Source organism: Triticum aestivum, chromosome 3A (assembly GCF_018294505.1).
Source record: "Triticum aestivum cultivar Chinese Spring chromosome 3A, IWGSC CS RefSeq v2.1, whole genome shotgun sequence".
In the NCBI taxonomy this organism is placed as follows: Eukaryota; Viridiplantae; Streptophyta; class Magnoliopsida; order Poales; family Poaceae; genus Triticum; species Triticum aestivum.
In genome coordinates this window covers 722,791,958-722,811,766 of record NC_057800.1, presented here as the reverse complement: position 1 = coordinate 722,811,766, position 19,809 = coordinate 722,791,958, and the positions used below count along the sequence as shown (strand labels likewise).

Genomic DNA, 19,809 nt, shown 5'->3' with positions numbered 1-19,809 from the left:
GCTACCTGTACTGGACCAAGACCTTCTTCCACTTCAAGTTCCTGAAGCCATCCTGAAGCGGCGATCGGTGGCTCGAGGGACACGCATGGTCGATAAGTGTTCGTCAAATGGTCGGGCTTTCCAGAGTCACTCGCCTCCTGGGAAGACGAAATCCCTCTCCAGTTAAGATTTCCAAGAGCATTGGCTTGGGGTCAAGCCACATCTCAAGGAGGGGGAATGTCACGGGAACACCACGTCGCCCGGCCCAGCAGAGCTGGCCCAAGCGAGGGGGGCAGCCCAACCTTCGAGTCCAAGGAGAGGACTGGGTCCAGTGAGTGTGTATTTAGGGCTGCCTGTGTGGAGTTGACAGGCATCGTTGGATCACTACTCTGTATCGGCGCCGTTGGCCAAGACCTCCTCCTCCCACCTCCTGGCTCTTTTTCCCACCGATCCCCTTCCTTGCTTGGAACCCTAGATCGAATTTGTATCCTGATCCAGAGATTGTAAGAGCAACCCAGGGCTACTTAGTGAGGATTGTTACATCCCGGCGCATCCACTCCCACGTCGGAGCAAAGGTGGCCAGATGAGGACAGGGAGTGGATGAGACCGGCCCCGTCGCACGCATCAGTTAAAAAGGACGGGCACACGGCTCTTCCACACACTACCAGGCGGGCCCTCGGTAGGTGGCCGTGTTAATTATGACTGCTTAGGATTGTTGGCCGGCCGACATGTGGGACCGCGACAGACACCAAGAGGACGAGCGGCGCGAAGTGGACGGGTTTTGGGAATGGGTCAACGCGTTGGGTCAGCGTTTTTGTGTACGGCGATCCAAACAGAAGTGGGGGCCGAAATGGGTTGCCCGGTTGGAGCTGCTCTTGGATCGCCGTAGAGCAGAGACACAAATTCAGATAAAAGGGAAACAGAGTTGCATTGCATTGCTTCATGGTTCAACACGACGAAGACGACGAAGAAGAGGAAAAGTAAGCAAGCAGATCGAGTGAGCACTGAGCATGGAGACACGCTCGCCGGACACCCACCGGGTGGTCGGACGCGGTGGAAAGCCTGTGCAGAAGAAAGACGGACAGAAAGTCCACACCCCAACAGCGAGCTCATCTCGTGTTTCCCCATGTGAAACGCGCCGGCTGACCGCGACCCTGCGTCTCTTCTTCTGCGTTACCACGCCTGCCTAGAGAAGTATCCGATCGGATCGGCCATAGGCCATGTCACTGGCCGATGCCCGGTTGGCCACCCGGCCGCCGGCGATCCACTTTCCGGGTACCAAAACAAGGACGCTGGAGCCGAGTCTGTCCTGTCCAAGCCAGTGGGCAGGAGGACATACGCATGTGAACAAACATGCGCAGCTCCCGCCTCCGTCCGATCCGATCCGGCCCGACCACATGGACATGGCTGCTGCTCGAGAGTCGAGACAAGGCCTGGGGCACTCTTGCTGACTCGTACACCCCCACACCCCGTACGCACGTACGTTGCCATGTCACCGTAGTACCTTTTCCTTTATATCTACTGTATACACCAATAATACACACACCCAGTGGCCCCTAAATACCAACGGAATGGACCAATAATAGCACCAGTACGTAGTACCACCACTTGGACACTCACAAGTCAGTAGCTCATGGCCACATTCCCATGCACCCATCCAACTCATCTCACCAACCGCCAGAACTCATCACGCAAATACTACTATATGGCATGCATCTACATCCCACTGTCCATTGAGAAGCTGTTTCGGAGAGAAATAAAAGCTTGGCCAGACCAAGACCATCTGACCCGTAACCACTTCCCATATGGAGGAGCACCCATCGCTCACTCGCCATGTGCCGATCAACGCGCGTCTACTCCTCCCTCAGTCCACGCCGTCTATATAAGCCCGCACTATTCCATCCACCTACCTAGCCCGCAGCCAGCCAGCTAGTCGTGTCAGCATCCGCGCCAAGTCCTACCTAGCCGCTAGATCCAGCCACCCGGCCGTCCGTCCGTCGGGGGATGGCCGGCGCCGGCGAGGAGTTCATGGCGTCGGCGGCGGGGGTGTGGGCGGAGCTGCCGGTGCGGGTGGACTGGGCGGCCGTGGCGGCGCAATGCGCGTGGGCTGGCGCGCAGGCGCGTGCGTTCCTGGTGGTGCCGGCCATCCGGCTGCTGCTGGTCCTGTCGCTGACCATGACGGTGATGATCCTGCTCGAGAAGATCTTCGTCGCCGCCGTCTGCTTCGCGGCCAAGGCCTTCGGGCACAAGCCGGAGCGCCGGTACCAGTGGCGGCCGATCGCCGCGTCGGCCTGCAAAACGGGCGGCGTCGACGAGGAGGCCAGCGTCGGCGGCGGAAGCTCGGCGTTCCCCGTGGTGCTGGTGCAGATCCCCATGTACAACGAGCGCGAGGTGAGCTCCTCCTCCCATCATCCTAGTGCTTGCTCGCTAGAAAAATGTTGACCGGCGGCAAGCCGGCGGTGGTGTGGTGTGGTGGGATTTGTTTACTGATTTGTTTGGATCGGTGTTGTTGGATCGGATGGATGGGAATGAATGGGAATGAAGGTGTACAAGCTGTCGATCGGGGCGGCATGTGCGCTGGAGTGGCCGTCGGACCGCGTGGTGATCCAGGTGCTGGACGACTCCACGGACCCCGCTGTAAAGGTACGTACGCAATCAATCCATCCATCCGCCGCTCATCTAGCTCTGCTCGCCGCTGCAAAGGCCGTGATAATTCACATTATTCCCGTACGTACGTGCGTGCGTGCGTGCGTGCGTGCATGTTCGCTCCTTGGTTTTCTCCGTCCCACTACTGTACGTACTAGTACATGCATAATTTCCCTCCCCCTGTGTGGCCGGCCGGCCGGCGGCGTCGTTTCGTGGCTGGCACGGGCACCGCCGCGCTGGCAGCGTGGCAGGCACCACGTACACACATACACACACAGACGGGTGACATGGCCGCCCGGCCTGTCGTTTCGGTCCTAGTCCTACCATGGGCTGGTTTTGTTCGCAACTTGGGGACTACCAGTTGCCACATGACATGCCGGCCGTGATAAGTGCGGATGAAGAAGTGGTTGGCCGATCGGCTTGTTTGCTAGCTAGTGAGAGCCAGCCAGTGAGCAGAGCCCGTGACTGACAAGCGTGTTTGTTGACCTGCATAAAGCTAGGTGAAAACTATTCCTGCGATTTCTTTTTGGCAAAAAACACATGTTCTTTTTTGACAGAAAAAAAAAACACTGTCGCTCTACTAGCTCCTTTATTTCTGTGGATCGATCGCCCCATACCGAGTCCTGCACACGGACACCGCTCTCAGGCAAGCAGAAGCAGTGGGCAACAACAACATGCATGTGCACACAATCAATTGCCCGGCGGCAGCCGGAGCATCCCGTTGCCATGCGAGAAGAGGATCCCGGCCTTGTCTAAAGCCGAAACCGGCGCGGCCGTCCGGCATGGAGCAACGGCAGCGTCTTCCTGGCTCCGGCGGACGCGCCAAACTACCCACTTGGCTACTCGGTCGCCGCCGGCCGATGGTTTGTACGTACCCACTAGTCACTACTCTGCCGGCGCCGCTCCGGCTGATCTTGCCATTTATTTCGCTATACAGTAGTAAATTTTTTGTTTGCGACCGAATTAGCAAGTTTTATTCCTCATGTATATACGTATATAGTAGAGTACCAGGGTTAATGGCCTCACGTACAGGTCATCATGGCCTATGACACACGTATTATACTCTCTTTTGGCATGATACTACCCTGCATCGACAGAACATGACACACATGTTCCCAATCATGCCATCGGAAATGCTATGCCCCGACGGCCCGACCTATAACTAACTTAGAATATATACCTGGTGCTGGTGGCCATGTGAGCGATCGAGCAACGTGAGGAGGAGGCGTGACACTGGGTTAGGTTACGTGGCTCACTGGATCCAAATTTGATCGATCGAGGAAACACTGATAATGACACCATCTCCGTAGCATCTCTGCTGCCACTGCAAGGCCCCGAAGCACGTGGGAGCACCTTGATTCGTTGGCAAGTGGTAGGGTCAGACACCATGAGTGAGTATAAGACTAGCCACAGTGAAGAGTAACATATACTAGTAATATACACGTATCTCTAGACTATGTTACTACATTTACAGTGGGTAGTAATTTAAGTGTGATAACATGCAAAGATTCATTTATTAGGTTATAGACTCATATTGCATTGAGACATGTAATGTTACAGTAACTAGCTAAGTTACTACAACTGTCTTTCTCCTCATTAATTCATTGTCACATAAGCAAATTTGCTGAGTTGGACTCAATGTTACTGCTGAAGTTACTCCCACTGTGACTAGTCTAAAGCAAGCATGCAGTAGCATGTTCTTATCTCTTGCTCCATGCACCCCCGTCCCCGATTCTCCCGGCCGGCAACTCACCTCTCTGGTCAGGTCAACGCCTCGCTTCAGTTTTATTTTCACACCCTCCAGAAAAAGTAGAAAAGGTGAAAGACTTTACACGCTACAGTAGTACAGTACTACTCATCGTTTGACGGCGTTGCCTCGTGCGTGTAGCACGTGGGCTTGGTAGTGCGCCGCGTAGCTGGCTCAACGCTTTTGCTTGTCGCGTTCGTTCGGCGCACCGGATTCCAGGCATGGACGCATGGTGACTCCAAAGTCCAAACATGTGGTGATAATGTGTGCGGCGTAGCTAGGCTAGGCTAGGCTAGCTAGCGCGCTTGCGTTCGATCGCGGCGCCGGATTCCAACATTATATTGGCGACCATGTTCGTGGATTCGTTCGGTCGTTCCCGGATATATCCATCCCGTGCCCTTTGGTGCCATCGCCTAGCTGATCGTTGAAGGGGTTTAGGGTGTGTTTGCTAGTGCATGAGCTCGAAAGTTTCGTACTCAATCCACTTTTGGAAATACTCTCGTAGTATGCACAAAGAGAGAACACCACAACATCGTTCGATTGTTACCATGCGCGAGCAAAGTAAGCGGCGACATGTTTCAAAAAATCTTCAGAATTTTCCAAATTTGTTTAATTTTTTGAAAAATATTGAGATTTTCAGACTTCTTTTTCATAATTTCAAATTTTATTTATGTTTTAAAAAATGTTCAAAATTCCAAAAACAAAATCCATTTTTTATATTTTGAAAAATCAAACTCAAAAAAAAATATTTTCCAAAAAATAAATTCCAATTTTTTAATATTTTTTTAAAAAATGAAATTCCAAAAATAATTTTCCCAAAATTTGTTTACTTTCAAAATTTTTCTAGAAATTCATCTACAAGACTAATCCGGTTTACGAGGCAAAAACAATACTACTAAGGACTGCAATACTCAACAACCGTTCGCTGGCCAGGATGGCATCTGTGAACGCCACGGCTGGCAGTTTAGTGTTTGGAGATGGCATTTTTGACAAGAAAACATGGCATTTTTTTATTTTAGTGCATTTTTCATCTGAAAATTACCACTGTCAGATCTTGATCATATGGCTATGAGGGGGTTCTCTGGGGTTTTCCTCTTGGGAAATGGTCGCCAGATAATATTAGGGTACTACTAAACAACATGGTTTATTTTAGGGCAACTGTGCATAACAGGCTCCAACCCTCAAGGAGAAACAGTGATATCCTTTTGAGGAGAAAAAAAAAAGGAGAAACGGTGATATGGCCGTGTGCATCCCCCGATGCAGAGACCGGGGGTCTACCCTATTTTTTGAAAATAATAATGTGTGAAAATGAAATTAGTTTTCCTTTTTTACAGAGAAAATGCGATTAATTGAGGCGAATTGTTGCTTTTACTTGTGGCAAACTATTATCTTGAATACCCATCTTTTAATTCCCCCCGGTACTAAAATTTGGGTGCAGAGTTTTGGACAGCAGATTAGATCACCCAACTGCACAGTATCAAATGAAACTGACCGTATTTTCTATTCCATTTTTATCAGGACCTAGTGGAGATCGAGTGCCAGAGGTGGAAAGGCAAGGGGGTGAACATCAAGTACGAGGTGAGAGGGAACCGGAAGGGGTACAAGGCCGGCGCGCTCAAGGAGGGGCTGAAGCACGACTACGTGCAGGAGTGCGAGTTCATCGCCATGTTCGACGCCGATTTCCAGCCCGAGTCCGACTTCCTCCTGCGCACCGTCCCCTTCCTCGTGCACAACCCTGACATCGCCCTCGTCCAGACCCGCTGGAAGTTCGGTCAGTCCTCATGTACTCTGTTTTGTGTTCTTTGTGAAAGACTTAGTTGGTTCCTGGTCTAATAATTTGTTATGTTTGTTATGCAGTTAATTCGGATGAGTGTTTGCTGACAAGATTCCAGGAAATGTCACTAGACTACCATTTCAAGTTTGAGCAGGAGGCCGGGTCCATAGTCTACTCGTTTTTCGGCTTCAACGGTACCTAAACTTGGCTTCATCATATCATATATGTATAGCTCAAGCATCCAAATGAGCACGCTGAGTGAATGATCTCTTGGGGATTTTTACATCTTCCAGGGACGGCCGGTGTCTGGAGGATATCGGCGATCGACGATGCCGGTGGGTGGAAGGACAGGACGACGGTGGAGGACATGGACCTGGCTGTTCGCACGGCGCTGAAGGGCTGGAAGTTCGTGTATGTTGGCGCCGTAAAAGTAAGCCAAAGACTAATGCACTTTTTTTAACTTTCTTCTCTACCAGAAATAACCAAACCCATCAAGAAAAAAAAAATATAACGATGCTCGGATCTGTGCATGGTTAGGTCAGGAGTGAGCTGCCAAGCACATTCAAGGCGTACCGATTCCAGCAGCACAGGTGGTCGTGTGGACCTGCAAACCTGTTCAAGAAAATGTTGGTAGAGATTCTAGAGAACAAGGTCTGCATTTCTGCACTTAATAAGGGAGGACTCATCACCACCCACTGATACACACCATCTTATTGACTGACATTTAATTTTCTCTATGCAGAAAGTGTCATTTTGGAGCAAGCTCCACCTCTTGTACGATTTCTTCTTCGTTGGGAAGATTGCTGCCCATACGGTGACGTTCATCTACTACTGCTTCGCGATCCCGTTGTCCGTTTTCTTCCCTGAGATTCAGATTCCTCTCTGGGGCGTGGTCTACGTTCCAACTGTTATCACCCTCTGCAAGGCTCTTGGATCACCAAGGTAACAACCACACATTTCAAGACTGAACTTTCAGAATGACATGTACTGTTTGTTACTTCAGTTAATTAACACAAGAAAGTCACACTTTCAGTTCATTTCATCTGGTGATCCTCTGGGTCCTCTTTGAGAATGTGATGTCGTTGCACCGGATAAAAGCGGCGGTAACCGGTCTTCTAGATGCCGGACGAGTCAATGAGTGGGTTGTCACTGAGAAATTGGGAGATGCCAACAAGACCAAGCCAGCCATGGAAGCATTAGATGCTGTGAAAGTGATAGATGTTGAGCTAGCGACGCCCCTAGTGCCAAAGCTCAAGAAGAGGAGAATAAAATTATGGGACAAGTAAGCAAAATCTATTGTCTCAAAGCTAGTACATTACGATATATGCTAATTGAAATTACTGCGTACAAACTACGGGTTTTTCGCGTTTTCTAGTTTTGTCAAATAATGCCTGATGTGTGTGTTCTTTTTATCAGGTACAACTGCTCAGAGATTTTTGTTGGAACCTCCATAATTATATGTGGTTTCTACGATTTGTTTTATGCAAACAAAGGGTACTACATCTACCTCTTCATTCAAGGCCTAGCATTCCTCGTTGTCGGTTTTGAGTATATCGGCACACGCCCTCCCACTCCCAGCGCCGAATAAGCTGCCATGCCATTCATGGCGCTCATCTGAATGGTTACCAGTGACAAATGGCGTGCAAGTGAAGGCCCTCTCCAGCTCTGCTGCACATATCGATATCAGAACATAGCGTATACAGAGAATTTTCCCTCCACCCCGGTCAGATTTGATCCAACCATTAATTCTTTACTGCCAAGAAGGCGGTCGAAATAGCATGGTAGTTCATCAGTTAATAACATGCAGTATTTACTGAAGCATCATGACAGAAAGATGCATTCAACACCTGGAAGAATAACACAAGTTGTAAATTAAATAACATGCTCTGCCAATCAATTACTTACTGTAGATTCTCCAAATTTATATGTCAATGTACTTACTGATGTAGCTTATTCCGAATAGAGGATGTTCAGCAGCAGCTTGTGCAGTTGTGTTGTGTAGTATGACAAAACATGTAAATGTACATTACATTGTTGCTCAACGCCATTTATAACTCTGTCAAATTCAGACAGGCCTTAGAATGCAGTAACAAAAATTTGGACTGATGTTGGAATACAGTCAAAATTCAGACATGTAGCCTTGCAAGCAAAAGTATATTTCTGGTATAACCTTTTACTTAACGTGGGTGGATGGATCTACAGCAGCCATTTCTACTGCTACTTTTGAGGAGAAGTAGTGATGCCGATTGACGCAACATGTATGTCAGTTGAGACAATCAGTCGGAAAATAGAAAATGGAATTGATTAAATGCTTGATTATTTTTTAAAAGCTATTGGATTTGAAAAATATCCGGGAATTAACATATTGCATGAATGCGAAAGAAGTTCATAATTTTTTTGGGGAAAATTTGAAAAATGTGCGCATATTCAAAACCATCATGAATTCGAATTTTTTTTTGTGAGATTTAAAAATAAAATAGAAGAAACCAAAAATGGAAACGAAAAAATCCAAACAAATCCCTTGATGGGAAAACAGAGAAATGTAAACAATTAGATGAAACCCCGCAAAACAAATTTAGATGGAAACATGGAAAGCAAAAAAACCGAATGGAGGAACATTCTAGAATGTCCCCAAACCAGGAAAGACGGGACTGGTTCCAGTTACATGGCTGACCCACTAAAAGAAGACTAGTTAGCTCTACTCGAACGCCAGGACTATATCTCGCTTGTACTCCCTCCGTTCCCAAATATTTGTCTTTCTAGACATTTCAAATGGTTATAACATACGGACGTATGTAGACTTATTTTAGAGTGTAGATTCACTCATTTTGCTTCGTATGTAGTCATTTATTGAAATCTCTAGAAAGACAAATATTTAGGAAAGGAGGGAGTAGGAGATAGATCCTTCCGTCTCACCTCAAACTTTCTTCTTCCCCTGTTGTAGTTGGGCCTTTTTTTTGTTCATTTTGTATAGATCGCTCTATATTTGAGACCGCTGGTCGTTGTTTTGCGCGGTGCACGTACAGGTTTAGTCTGTTTTTTTTCTTTGTCATTTTCTTTATGTTTTCTTTCGGTTTTATCTGTTACTTCATCGTTTTTTTATTTCCTGTTTTCTTATATTTCACAGGTTTTCTTTCCGGTTTTCACTTGTTTTTATTTCATTTTTTCTTTCTTTCTTGGGTATCACTAGTTTTATACTTTTTTTTAGTTTTTTCTTTTGTTTCTTTCACGGTTTTTATCGGTTTTCTTCATTTTATTTGTTTCTTTTTCGGCTTTGTCTGTTCCCATTCTTTTGCATTGCTTTCTTTGGTTTTCATTTCCTTTCTTCTGTTTTATTTTTAAAACTTTTGGCGTTTTCTGGGTTTCTCGATTTTCTTAATTTATTTTTCGATTTTCCTCTTTTTTGGTTTAACACATGTCACCTTTTTCAGTACACATTCGACATTTTTTGCATACATTGGAATTTTTTTATATACATGTTTCACATTTTTCAAAATATATATTTTTATGTATACTTTTCTCCATACACACTATAATTTTTTGGTATATATATATATAATACAGTTTTTAATAGAAGTTTAACATTTTTATACACAAGGTTAAAACATTTTGAATACATGATTACATTTTTCCAATACAACAATTTGACATTAAATGCTTGATAGCATTTTTCAAGTACAAGATTAACGTTTTCCGAAAAAATAGTTAATATTGTTTTTATATACATTTAAGATTTTGAAATGCTTTATTAACTTTTTTCCAAAAAGATATTTTTATTGCATGGTTAACTTTTTTATGCATATATAATATTTTTAAATGCTTGATTAACATTTTTAAAATAATTGTTTAACTTTTTTTCAAACCGTGATCAACATTTTTTATACAGATTTAAAAAAATTAAAGGCCTGATTAATATTTTTTTATTTTTTAGATGCTTGATTAATATTTTCTAAAATACATGATAAGCTTTTTTCATACACATTATATTTTTTTGTATACATGAGAAACATTTTCTCAATACACATTTAACATTTAAAGAAGGCTTGGTTTATATTTTTTATCATATATTTTATGTAAAGCGTTTTTTGTAACATAATTATTCAGAATATTTGAAAGTATAAACAAAAGTAAAAAATAGAAGCAAAAAACTAAAACAAAAAAGTGATAGAAAAATGAGTCTGTGTTCTCCCATGCGCCTTGGCCGGTCCATCTCATGCCACCTTCAGGCGAGGCTTCCCATTGTCCCATGTGAAGCGAGACATAGAGGCAGCCGTGCCCAAAGCGCTTAATAGCATTTGCGACATCTCATTCATCTAGGCTTGCTAGCAATACTAGCTAAATACACGTGCGTTGCTACGGGATGGAACAATATTTGAAAAATAATAAAAAACAAATATGTAAGGTTCCATCTCCCCTCGTCCAACCTTCCGCTTTACGTGATCCTTCCTCCCCAACCTGACTTGTTTCCCATCACCTTTTTTTTTCTTGCCTTATATGGTTTATTAGACTATCAAATAAGTGCTGATACAATTTGCAATTACTCCCTCTATTTCTTTGTCAACATCATCTTTAACCCAGGTGACCAAAAAAAGTCTTACTTTGCCCAAAGATAAGAAGCAGCTAGAAAGGATGTTGAGAGAGCATTTGGAGGTTTGCAGACACATTTTGCAGTTGTTCGTGGACCTCCTAAGCAATGGGATCCGGAGACCTTGTGAAAGGTAATGACCTGTTTTGTGATCATGTACAACATGACCATGGAGGACGAGGGTGAGGATGCTGCCGCAACTCTTGAATTTGAGAACATGGGTGATCATATCGAACTTCCCGACCAAAATCCGACCACATTTGAAGAATTTGTTCAAATGCATCAACAAATTTAGTATCGAGCAACTCACGAGCAACTGAAAGAAGATCTGATTTGAACCTTTTAAAGTTAGAACTACCACTGCATTTGAACATTTAAACTAATTTAGACTATATATGCAGCTATTTGTACGTGCAGACTTAAAGATTTCTTTGAGATCGGATATATGCAAGTAACGTCGGATGACTGGCTCCCGCATCCGTGTCCGTAAATATAGATGCATGAAGTATTTACGTGTCAGCGTTGGAGATAGCCTAGGCTCATACAACCAATAACCACAACGTACACAGGCCACCAGGAAACTAACGCAAACAATCGCGCTGGACAAAGAAACACCACCGAGCCTACGCAGTTTGCATGAATTTTACAGCAATTAATGTGTGGTTGAGAACTTAGATGTGACATAGTCAATTCTCATTTATTCTCATCTAAAATGACAATTAACAAATCCGTTTCAGTGAATGCTTTAAATCACAGCACACATCAGGAATCCCAGAGAATTGAATTCAGAAAAAAAATCCCGTCAATATGAATGCGTTGATCACAATCTCCTACACATACTGATGAAGCCCAACGCCGTCGACAGATCCCCCCGCAAACCAAACGCTAGCACCAAGCACGTACTAGGCGCAGCCATGATCCCGCCCGCAATGGCGCTCCGGCAGCTCATCGCGTGCATGTTCCTCCTCCTGGCCGCCGTCGCCGTCGCTGCCGGCTCAAGCCCACTGCAGCCTCAGGACCTTGTGGGCCGCGTCCACACGAGCTGCGCCAACACGCTGGATGTGGTGCCGTGGGATTGCGTGGACCAGTTCATCCATGCCATCCTCAGCGGCCGCACCGCGGAGACAATCCCCGTCACCTACGAATGCTGCGCCAAGCTCGCCTGCGTTCGCGAGGGGTCGTGCATAGACCTGCTCCGCCGCGTCTGCTTGCCCCCTCACAGGGGCTACTGCCAGTAGACCGCCGTCGAACCTGTATATCGCCACTCGGCAGGCACCACGACCAGGAACAAGATCGGTGCATGTACTCATGCATGGCCGGCCATCTTTTACTTGTGCACGCGGTCACTGAAAAATGAATAAAATTGCTCCTTTTCTGTAAGAAGAATCTATCTGTCTATATACTGCATACATATTTGTGAACTTTTGGTCGTGGACTCAGGGACGATGTACGGTGGACTGTGATAATCGATCTGTACCGGCGCGCTTGTGTGGTGTTGTTCTTTGTTTTTTTATGTGTAACCCATTTGTTTTACATCTTTTCTTTGAAACTCATTTGCTTTACATTTAACCTCCTCAAAATCTCCCCTCGGCTTTGCTGATCCTGATGGCAGTGGTTGGTGGCGCGGTGTTTCCCCCCTGTCCCGTTATTTTCTAACACCGTACCGACGCAAATGCTCGTACATACGCACATACACTCATTTCTATGAGCATACACACACCTAGAGACACATATACTGAGCTGACACATCAACTCAAGATTGACAAAGACGCCATACCATCTTTGTAGTCGACAGGAACGTCTCCTCCCACTGAACGCACATAGTCGAAAGGCCTGAAATAAATTATGGAAAACATCAATAAACTAACTAAAACCCAACCATGGGACGTACTAAAAGTACAAAGATACATATTCTGGCTTGGTTGCGATTTGTGTAGCAAGGAGTAACAGTTAGAAGTAGACCCGATAAGAGAGCAGCATCATGCATCTCTTTCTGAAATAAAACTTGCTATAGAAATAAGTTATTAGATGAAATTCTACTTTTCCACATGATCGGTTATCGTGGTTCTTGTCAGTAAGTTACATGTGCATTTCCCAGCGAACTCAACATAGGTACATGGTACTGATAATAAGCAAAGGTTAGTTAATTACTTAATTTTTTTATTGGTGTAGCACCCATACACAAATGAGTTCGCAAAGGTTCTAGGGATACCTAAGCCCTCAGGAGGATCTAAAAGCTAAACATAACAGCCAATATTACTTCTACCAGAAGAACAAGCTAGCATGTGAGCTTCAAAATCTGAGCTACGCTTCTCAGGGCAAAACTCAATGCCATCAAACTGATCACCTTGGCCTTGATCTCCTGTATAATATGATAGTAGCTCGGCTTCGAATCCTCGTTCAACATGTTTATCACCCTAAGGCAGCCTGAAGCGATCTTAACTATTGAGTTAGCAGGTCGTTCGCCAGAGAGATGGCCTACCTTATAGCTAGCACCTCGACAATTTTAGGATCCACCAGTCCAAAAAAACCACTGAAGATGCTCCAATTGACTGATCATTACTCCTCCCAACAATAGCTGCAACGGCCGATTTGTCATCCAGTTTACCCAGGGCTCCGTCCACATTGATCTTAGTCCATCCCGCTGGAGATGAAACCCACCGGTTCACATTGACCTTGACTTGTCTTACACTTCCCTCGTGTTTCTTCAAATGATGTACCGCTCCAAGTTCCTAGGAAGTTTGTGAAAAAAACAATGAGTAGATAAGGGGCTATGAAACAAATTTTCATGAATAGCCTTCCACCGCGCGTGCCATATAGCCCATAGGGTAACAAAATTTTCTTCCAGTTCATGTGAGGGCAATTTTTCGATGAGCTCAAAAATCCAATCTCTTGCATTTCCTTGGCGCGTTAATGCAACTTGTTCTGAAGTGTTTTCCGATGCCAAGGCCCAAACATAGTTCGCCATCATACACTCGATCAATGAATGTTTCCATGAGTCTGTTTCTCCACATATAGCACCTTGTCATCATCAGCCATGTGCCCATGCTTGCGGATATCATTAGTCGGCAAAGAATGCTTTGCTAACCTCTAGAGGAACGTTTTTATTTTCAAGGGAACTTGGATTCGCCAAAGGGAACTGCACCGTTTTCCTTCCGTCTTTGTATCCGAAGAAGAGGCCGGACCTTCCAGCCAAGCTTCTCTAGTACTCCCCCCGTTCCTAAATATAAGTATTTTTAGACATTTCAAATGGAGTACAACATACGGATGTATGTAGACATATTTTAGAGTGTAGATTCACTCATTTTGCTCCGTATGTAGTCACTTGTTGAAATCTCTAAAAAGACTTATATTTGGGAATGGAGGGAGTAGTACCTATCAATAGTACCATTAGGCCTTACCTTCTTTTTGAACACTCACTTACAGCCCATAGGTTTACAACCATAAGTTCATTCAGTTAGCTCCCAAGTTCCATTAGAAAGAATTGAGTCCATCTTATTATGAACAACTTCTTTTCAATCATCTATATTTAAAGATGCATATACCTCTACAATAGACTTGGGAGTGTTGTCCAGAAGGTGTACAATGAAATCATCACCAATGTGCGTGCGTGCGTGCGTGCGTGCGTGTGTGTGTGTGTGTGTGTGTGTGTGTGTGTGTTGGTCCGAGTTTCCGTTTCTTAGGGATAGGAATATTGACTTTTGCCTAGCATCCCCAAGTGCGCAAATAAGAAAATGATGGTTTTCTCCCAACCCACTACTCATAAGGGATTTTCTATTTATTCTTGTTAGGAACTCTGTTCAGGACATGGCACAAACTCAATAAAGTTTTAGATAAACCAACAGTGTCTAACATGACATTCACCAAGTCAGCCAGCATCCTACTTTTCATCTTGGCAACCCCATTTGATTCGGGCGAATAGCGAGGCGTCCTCTTGTGCATAATACCGTGTTCCTTACTAAACTCATCAAATACTTAGGGAAAAAATCTCCACCACGATCTGAACTAAGACACCTGATCTTTCTCTAGTTGATTTTCAACTTCAGCTTCATAGATTTAAAGTAGTCTAGAGCTCCATCTTTAGTTTGCAACATATAAACATGGCAAAATCTGTTTTCACCTTTTGTCAACACACTATTCATCTCACGTAGATCACAATGTACGAGGTCTAGAGGTACCAAGTTTCTCTCTTCGGCAACCCTATAAGGCTTTTGAGGTTGCTTTGATTGCACACAACTATGGCACTTCGAATCTTTGGCAACAGTGAAATTCAGAATTAAAATCATACTGGATAGCCGAGACATTAAACTAAAATTAATGTGACACAAACGAGAGTGCCAAACACTTGCGACATCATGAACACTAGCACAAATTTGGTTTACTAACTTGTTGCAAAAATGTGAAAGCAAAAAGAGGAACAAGCCTCCGCACTCATAGCCTTTGCTTAAAAATTGTTCAAATCTCGACACGATTACTTTATTCAACTCTAAAACTACCTTAAACCCATCTCGACATAGAAGGGAGCCGCTAACGAGATATTTGTTCATAGTAGGGACATGCTACACGTTCCTTAGCTACATGATCTTCCCCGAAGTGAATTTTAGATCCACCATGCCAATGCCACGAAGAAAGGAAGCGACCCATTCCCATTAAACGGAAGAATCCTGTGCGACTTGATAAGAACTGACAAAGATACGTCAGCACACACGTGAACGTTAGCACCCGAATCAATCCACCACGAAGATGATTGAAATACTGAAATAACAATAGATAAATAACCATACCCATCAGTATTGCTAGTGGTCACCATGTTGTCACTCCTGGAGCTCGGTTTCCCTCTGCGGCCTGCATGTTCTGGACATTCCTTGGAAAAGTGTCTGGGCTTCCCAAATATGTAGCACTCAAGATCACCCTTTTCTTCTTGAAGATAGTAGTCTTGACAAGTTTGTTGAAGACATGCTTGTTCTTCCCTTTGTTCTTGTTCTATGGGTACCTCTGCACCATATTGGTGGTAGGCTGAACCTCGTCTCATTTCATAGTAGTGTCTTTAGATCGAGCTTTCTCTTCAACACCAAGAGATGCAATCAAATTTTCAACCGATATCTCCTGTCTCTTATGTTTCATAACTGTGGCAAATTTCTTCATGAAGTAGGCAACTTTGCAATCATGCATCAAGCCACAAATTTATCGGGTAGAACCAAGGTTGAAAAAAGCGGTAGGCGTAAGCGAGGCGGTTGGCCATCGCCTAGTGCCTAGGCGGTGCTTAAACGTCCTAGGTGCAGCCTAGGCGATAATATAGTTTCTACTACCAGGGTGTATTTGTAATATTATATGTGTGTCAATATTAATTTAGGTCACATTAATAATTTAACTACCAGCTACTGCCATTTGAATATGGCATGTTTGGCATAGCAGGGCAATATGGAAAGATTTCTCACTCGAGTAGATAATTTATTGCTTGCCCCTGCCTAGACTTCCGCTTATGCCCTAGGCGAGGCGTTTGGCCATCGCCTAGCGCCTAAGCATGCCTAAGCGCCTCCTAGGCACTGCCTTTTCCAACAGAGGGTAGAACACACTTAAAGAGTCTTAGTTCCTTCACAATGCATTGTATCTCATGAGCTTGTTTAACAAAATGGGTTTTCACCATCTTGTAGTCGTGGAAACTCTACATGATGTACAGTTCACTGCCCGCATTTGTTGCACCGAATTTAGGATTCAGTAGCATCACACATGTAACAACAACTAAAAATAGAGACATTAACAAAACACAATGGACGTGCTGTGTTAGCTGCTACAGGAGCGACGTTGCTGATGATGATTGTAGCACCGCCCGACTTGGACGAAAAGCGACCGATGATGATGAAATAGAGCAGTTGTGCTTCCCAAAAATCTAATTCGTCATCTCTCAGTGCATGGTCGCAAGGACGAATGGTTTTGAAGACATTCGGGATATCGTAGACTACAATGACGGTGTAAGTTGCTAGATGAGGCAAATCCTATGTGTTTTCAATATGTCTTTGACCACGGACGGTAGTAGTATATAATAGGACTAGAGGTGGTATTGTATCGCAATCACGATCTCAAACCAAGTTGGATTCTAAGTCGTATACTAACCGTACTAGATTTTGACGGACCATTCATGCGGCTCGAGTCTAGGTAGGCCAGGAAAGGCAAGCAAGCACGCGCGTGTCGTCTCCTATTTCTCTCCTCAACACACAACTTAGAGTGGTGGAGAGAATCCACCATATAAAGAGGTCCAACACTTTCTCAACTAGTGATATGAGACTAAACTTTACCATCACCACTTGCCATTTTACTTATGGGCTGATTTGAGATTTCAGAAATTTCTAATGGGCAATGCCCATTTATTTCTAACAATTCATTCTCATCTAATTGAGAAATGAGTAGTTCTAAAAAAGTTCTAGAAAAAAATCTAAATGAGAATGAGCAAATCTGTATTAGTTAAGGGAAACATTTACAATTGACACGCGGACCGAATGTTTAGCTGGACGCTCACAACCCGTAGGATTCATATGGATCGAACACGTCAGATCGATCTATTTTTTGGGCCCACGCATCACTCTTCACCCGACCTTATCTTCTCAGCAGAACATCCTCCACTTGTTTTATTTCCTCTCTCTCCGTTCTCCTCCAATCGATCCCCCTTTTCTCTCCCCTTGCGAACGCCACACCGCCATGGATGCGTCCTTCAAGCACCCCATGTTCATCCCCTCTCTACCTCCCTACTGACGCATGTCCTCACCACCGCCTCCCGCAAAGCCCGCGTTGAGGTGACGACGAGCTGCTCTGTGCCCTCCCTCCCCTGTGAGCTCGAGGCGATGGCACTCGCTCACCATGCGGATGCTACACCATTTTTTTGCAAGACGCCGTGCTTCTTGTTTTGGCTTTGTTTTTTATTTTTAGCCGGTTGCAGCTTTTTGATTTGTCGGCCAGCTTTTTATTTTGCCGGCTGTAGCAATTTCATCCACGAGCACCAATCTTTGATCTACATCATTGTTGATGCAGCGCTGTTTATTTCTACTCGACGCATGGGAATCGGTGTCGTGATCAGGGACCACCGAGGAACCCGCTTGGCTATGTGCAGCGAGCATCTTAGTTGGTTCCAACATTTTTTCCTGCCGGTTGTAGCTTTTCATGTCGCTGGTTTCAACTTTTGATTTCGCCGGTCGCAACAATCCCCCTTTTCGCCAGTAGCAACTTTTTGATTCACACATTGTAGCACTTTATTTCATCGGTAGTAGCTATTTACTAAGGGAAGGGGATTGATGAATATTTTTGTAACGCCCTCGATGCGGCTATATCTCCCACGTGTCGAAGCACGACTTAGAGGCATAACCGCATTGAAAGCAATGTCGCAAGTGAGGTAATCTTCACACAACCCATGTAATACATATGGGAAAGAGATACATAGTTGGCTTACAATCGCCACTTCACACAATTACATGAATAAAGCATTACATCATCCAGATATAATCAAGGTCCGACTACGGAACCAAAATAAAAGAAGAACCCCAAATGCGACAAAGGTCCCCGATCGACCCCAACTGGGCTCCACTACTGATCAACTAGAACGGAAACAATACAAAGGACAAGATCTTCTTCGAGCTCCTCCTGAGCTTAGTTGCGTCATCTGCACGGTAACATAGGCACCTGCAAACTGGTTTTTGGAAGTATCTGTGAGCCACGGGGACTCAGCAATCTCGCACCCGCGAGATCAAGACTATTTAAGCTTATAGGAAGGATGGAGTAATGAGGTGGAGTTGCAGCAAGCGACTAGCATATATGGTGGCTAACATACGCAAATGAGAGCGAGAAGAGAAGGCAAAGCACGGTCGATAAAAGTATGATCAAGAAGTGATCCTATAGCAACCTACGTCAAGCATAACTCCAACACCGTGTTCACTTCCCGGACTCCGCCGGAAAGAGACCATCACGGTTACACACGCGGTTGATGTATTTTAAATAAGGTCAACTTCGGGTTTTCTACAACCGGACGTTAACAAATTCCCATCTGCCCATAACCGCGGGCACGGCTTTCGAAAGTTCAAATCCCTGCAGGGGTGTCCCAACTTAGCCCATGACAAGCTCTCACGGTCAACGAAGGAATAGACCTCCACCCGAGACACTCCGATCAGACTCGGTATCCCGGTACAACAAGACATTTCGACAGGGTAAAACTAAACCAGCAACACCGCCCGAATGTGCCGACAAATCCCGATAGGAGCTGCACATATCTCTTTCTCAGGGCACACTCAGATAGGTCAAGCTACGAGTAAAACCAACCCTCAAGTTTCCCCGAGGTGGCCCCGCAGGCTGCCCAGTTCGGACCAACACTCAGAGGAGCACTGGCCCGGGGGGGGTTAAATAAGATGACCCTTGAGTCTGCAGAACCCAAGGGAAAGAAAAGGCTAGGTGGCAAATGGTAAAACCAAGGTTGGGCATTGCTGGAAGAGCTTTACTTAAGGCGAACTGTCAAGGGGTTCCCATTATAGCCCAACCGCGTAAGGGACGCAAAATCCGGGAACATAACATCGATATGACGGAAACTAGGGCTGCAAGAGTGGAACAAAACACCAGGCATAAGGCCGAGCCTTCCACCCTTTACCAAGTATATAGATGCATTAATTAAATAAGATATATTGTGATATCCCAACAAGTAAACATGTTCCAACAAGGAACAACATCTCCATGTTCCAACAAGGAACAAACTTCAATCTTCACCTACAACTAACAATGCTATAAGAGGGGCTGAGCAAAGCGGTAACATAGCCAATCAACGGTTTGCTAGGACATGGTGGGTTAGAGGTTTGACATGGCAATTTGGGAGGCTGACAAGCAAATGGTAGGCATCGTAGCATTGGCATAGCAAAGAGCGAGCAAACTAGCATAGCAAAGATAGTGGTGATTTCGAGGGTATGATCATCTTGCCTGAGATCCCGCAAGGAAGAAGAACGAATCCAAGAAGAAGACAAACGGCCGTAGACGAATGAATCCTCACAACTCCGGAACGAAACCGAAGCTAACGAGAGAAGCAAACCGGAAAGAAACAAACAACAT

At 45.0% G+C, this 19,809-nt stretch overlaps 1 protein-coding gene across 1 annotated transcript; it reads left to right on the top strand.

Moving 5' to 3' along the window:
- Window positions 1-1,719: 1,719 nt before the first annotated feature.
- On the top strand, window positions 1,720-8,188 carry LOC123063496 (probable glucomannan 4-beta-mannosyltransferase 11). The gene is made up of 9 exons (XM_044487294.1): window positions 1,720-2,370; window positions 2,524-2,622; window positions 5,891-6,143; window positions 6,230-6,340; window positions 6,440-6,576; window positions 6,684-6,797; window positions 6,889-7,088; window positions 7,180-7,428; window positions 7,563-8,188. The coding sequence occupies exons 1-9, from the start codon at window positions 1,984-1,986 to the stop codon at window positions 7,732-7,734; spliced, it is 1,722 nt and encodes a 573-aa protein (XP_044343229.1). The 5' UTR covers window positions 1,720-1,983; the 3' UTR covers window positions 7,735-8,188.
- Window positions 8,189-19,809: the final 11,621 nt, after the last annotated feature.

Excerpts from the sequence above, each read along its gene's own strand:
- LOC123063496 (XM_044487294.1), top strand. The coding sequence starts at position 1,984 with ATGGCCGGCGCCGGCGAGGAGTTCATGGCGTCGGCGGCGGGGGTGTGG. Across the intron at positions 6,144-6,229 it reads CCAGACCCGCTGGAAGTTCG|TTAATTCGGATGAGTGTTTG; the intron begins GTCAGTCCTCAT and ends TTTGTTATGCAG. Across the intron at positions 7,089-7,179 it reads AAGGCTCTTGGATCACCAAG|TTCATTTCATCTGGTGATCC; the intron begins GTAACAACCACA and ends TCACACTTTCAG.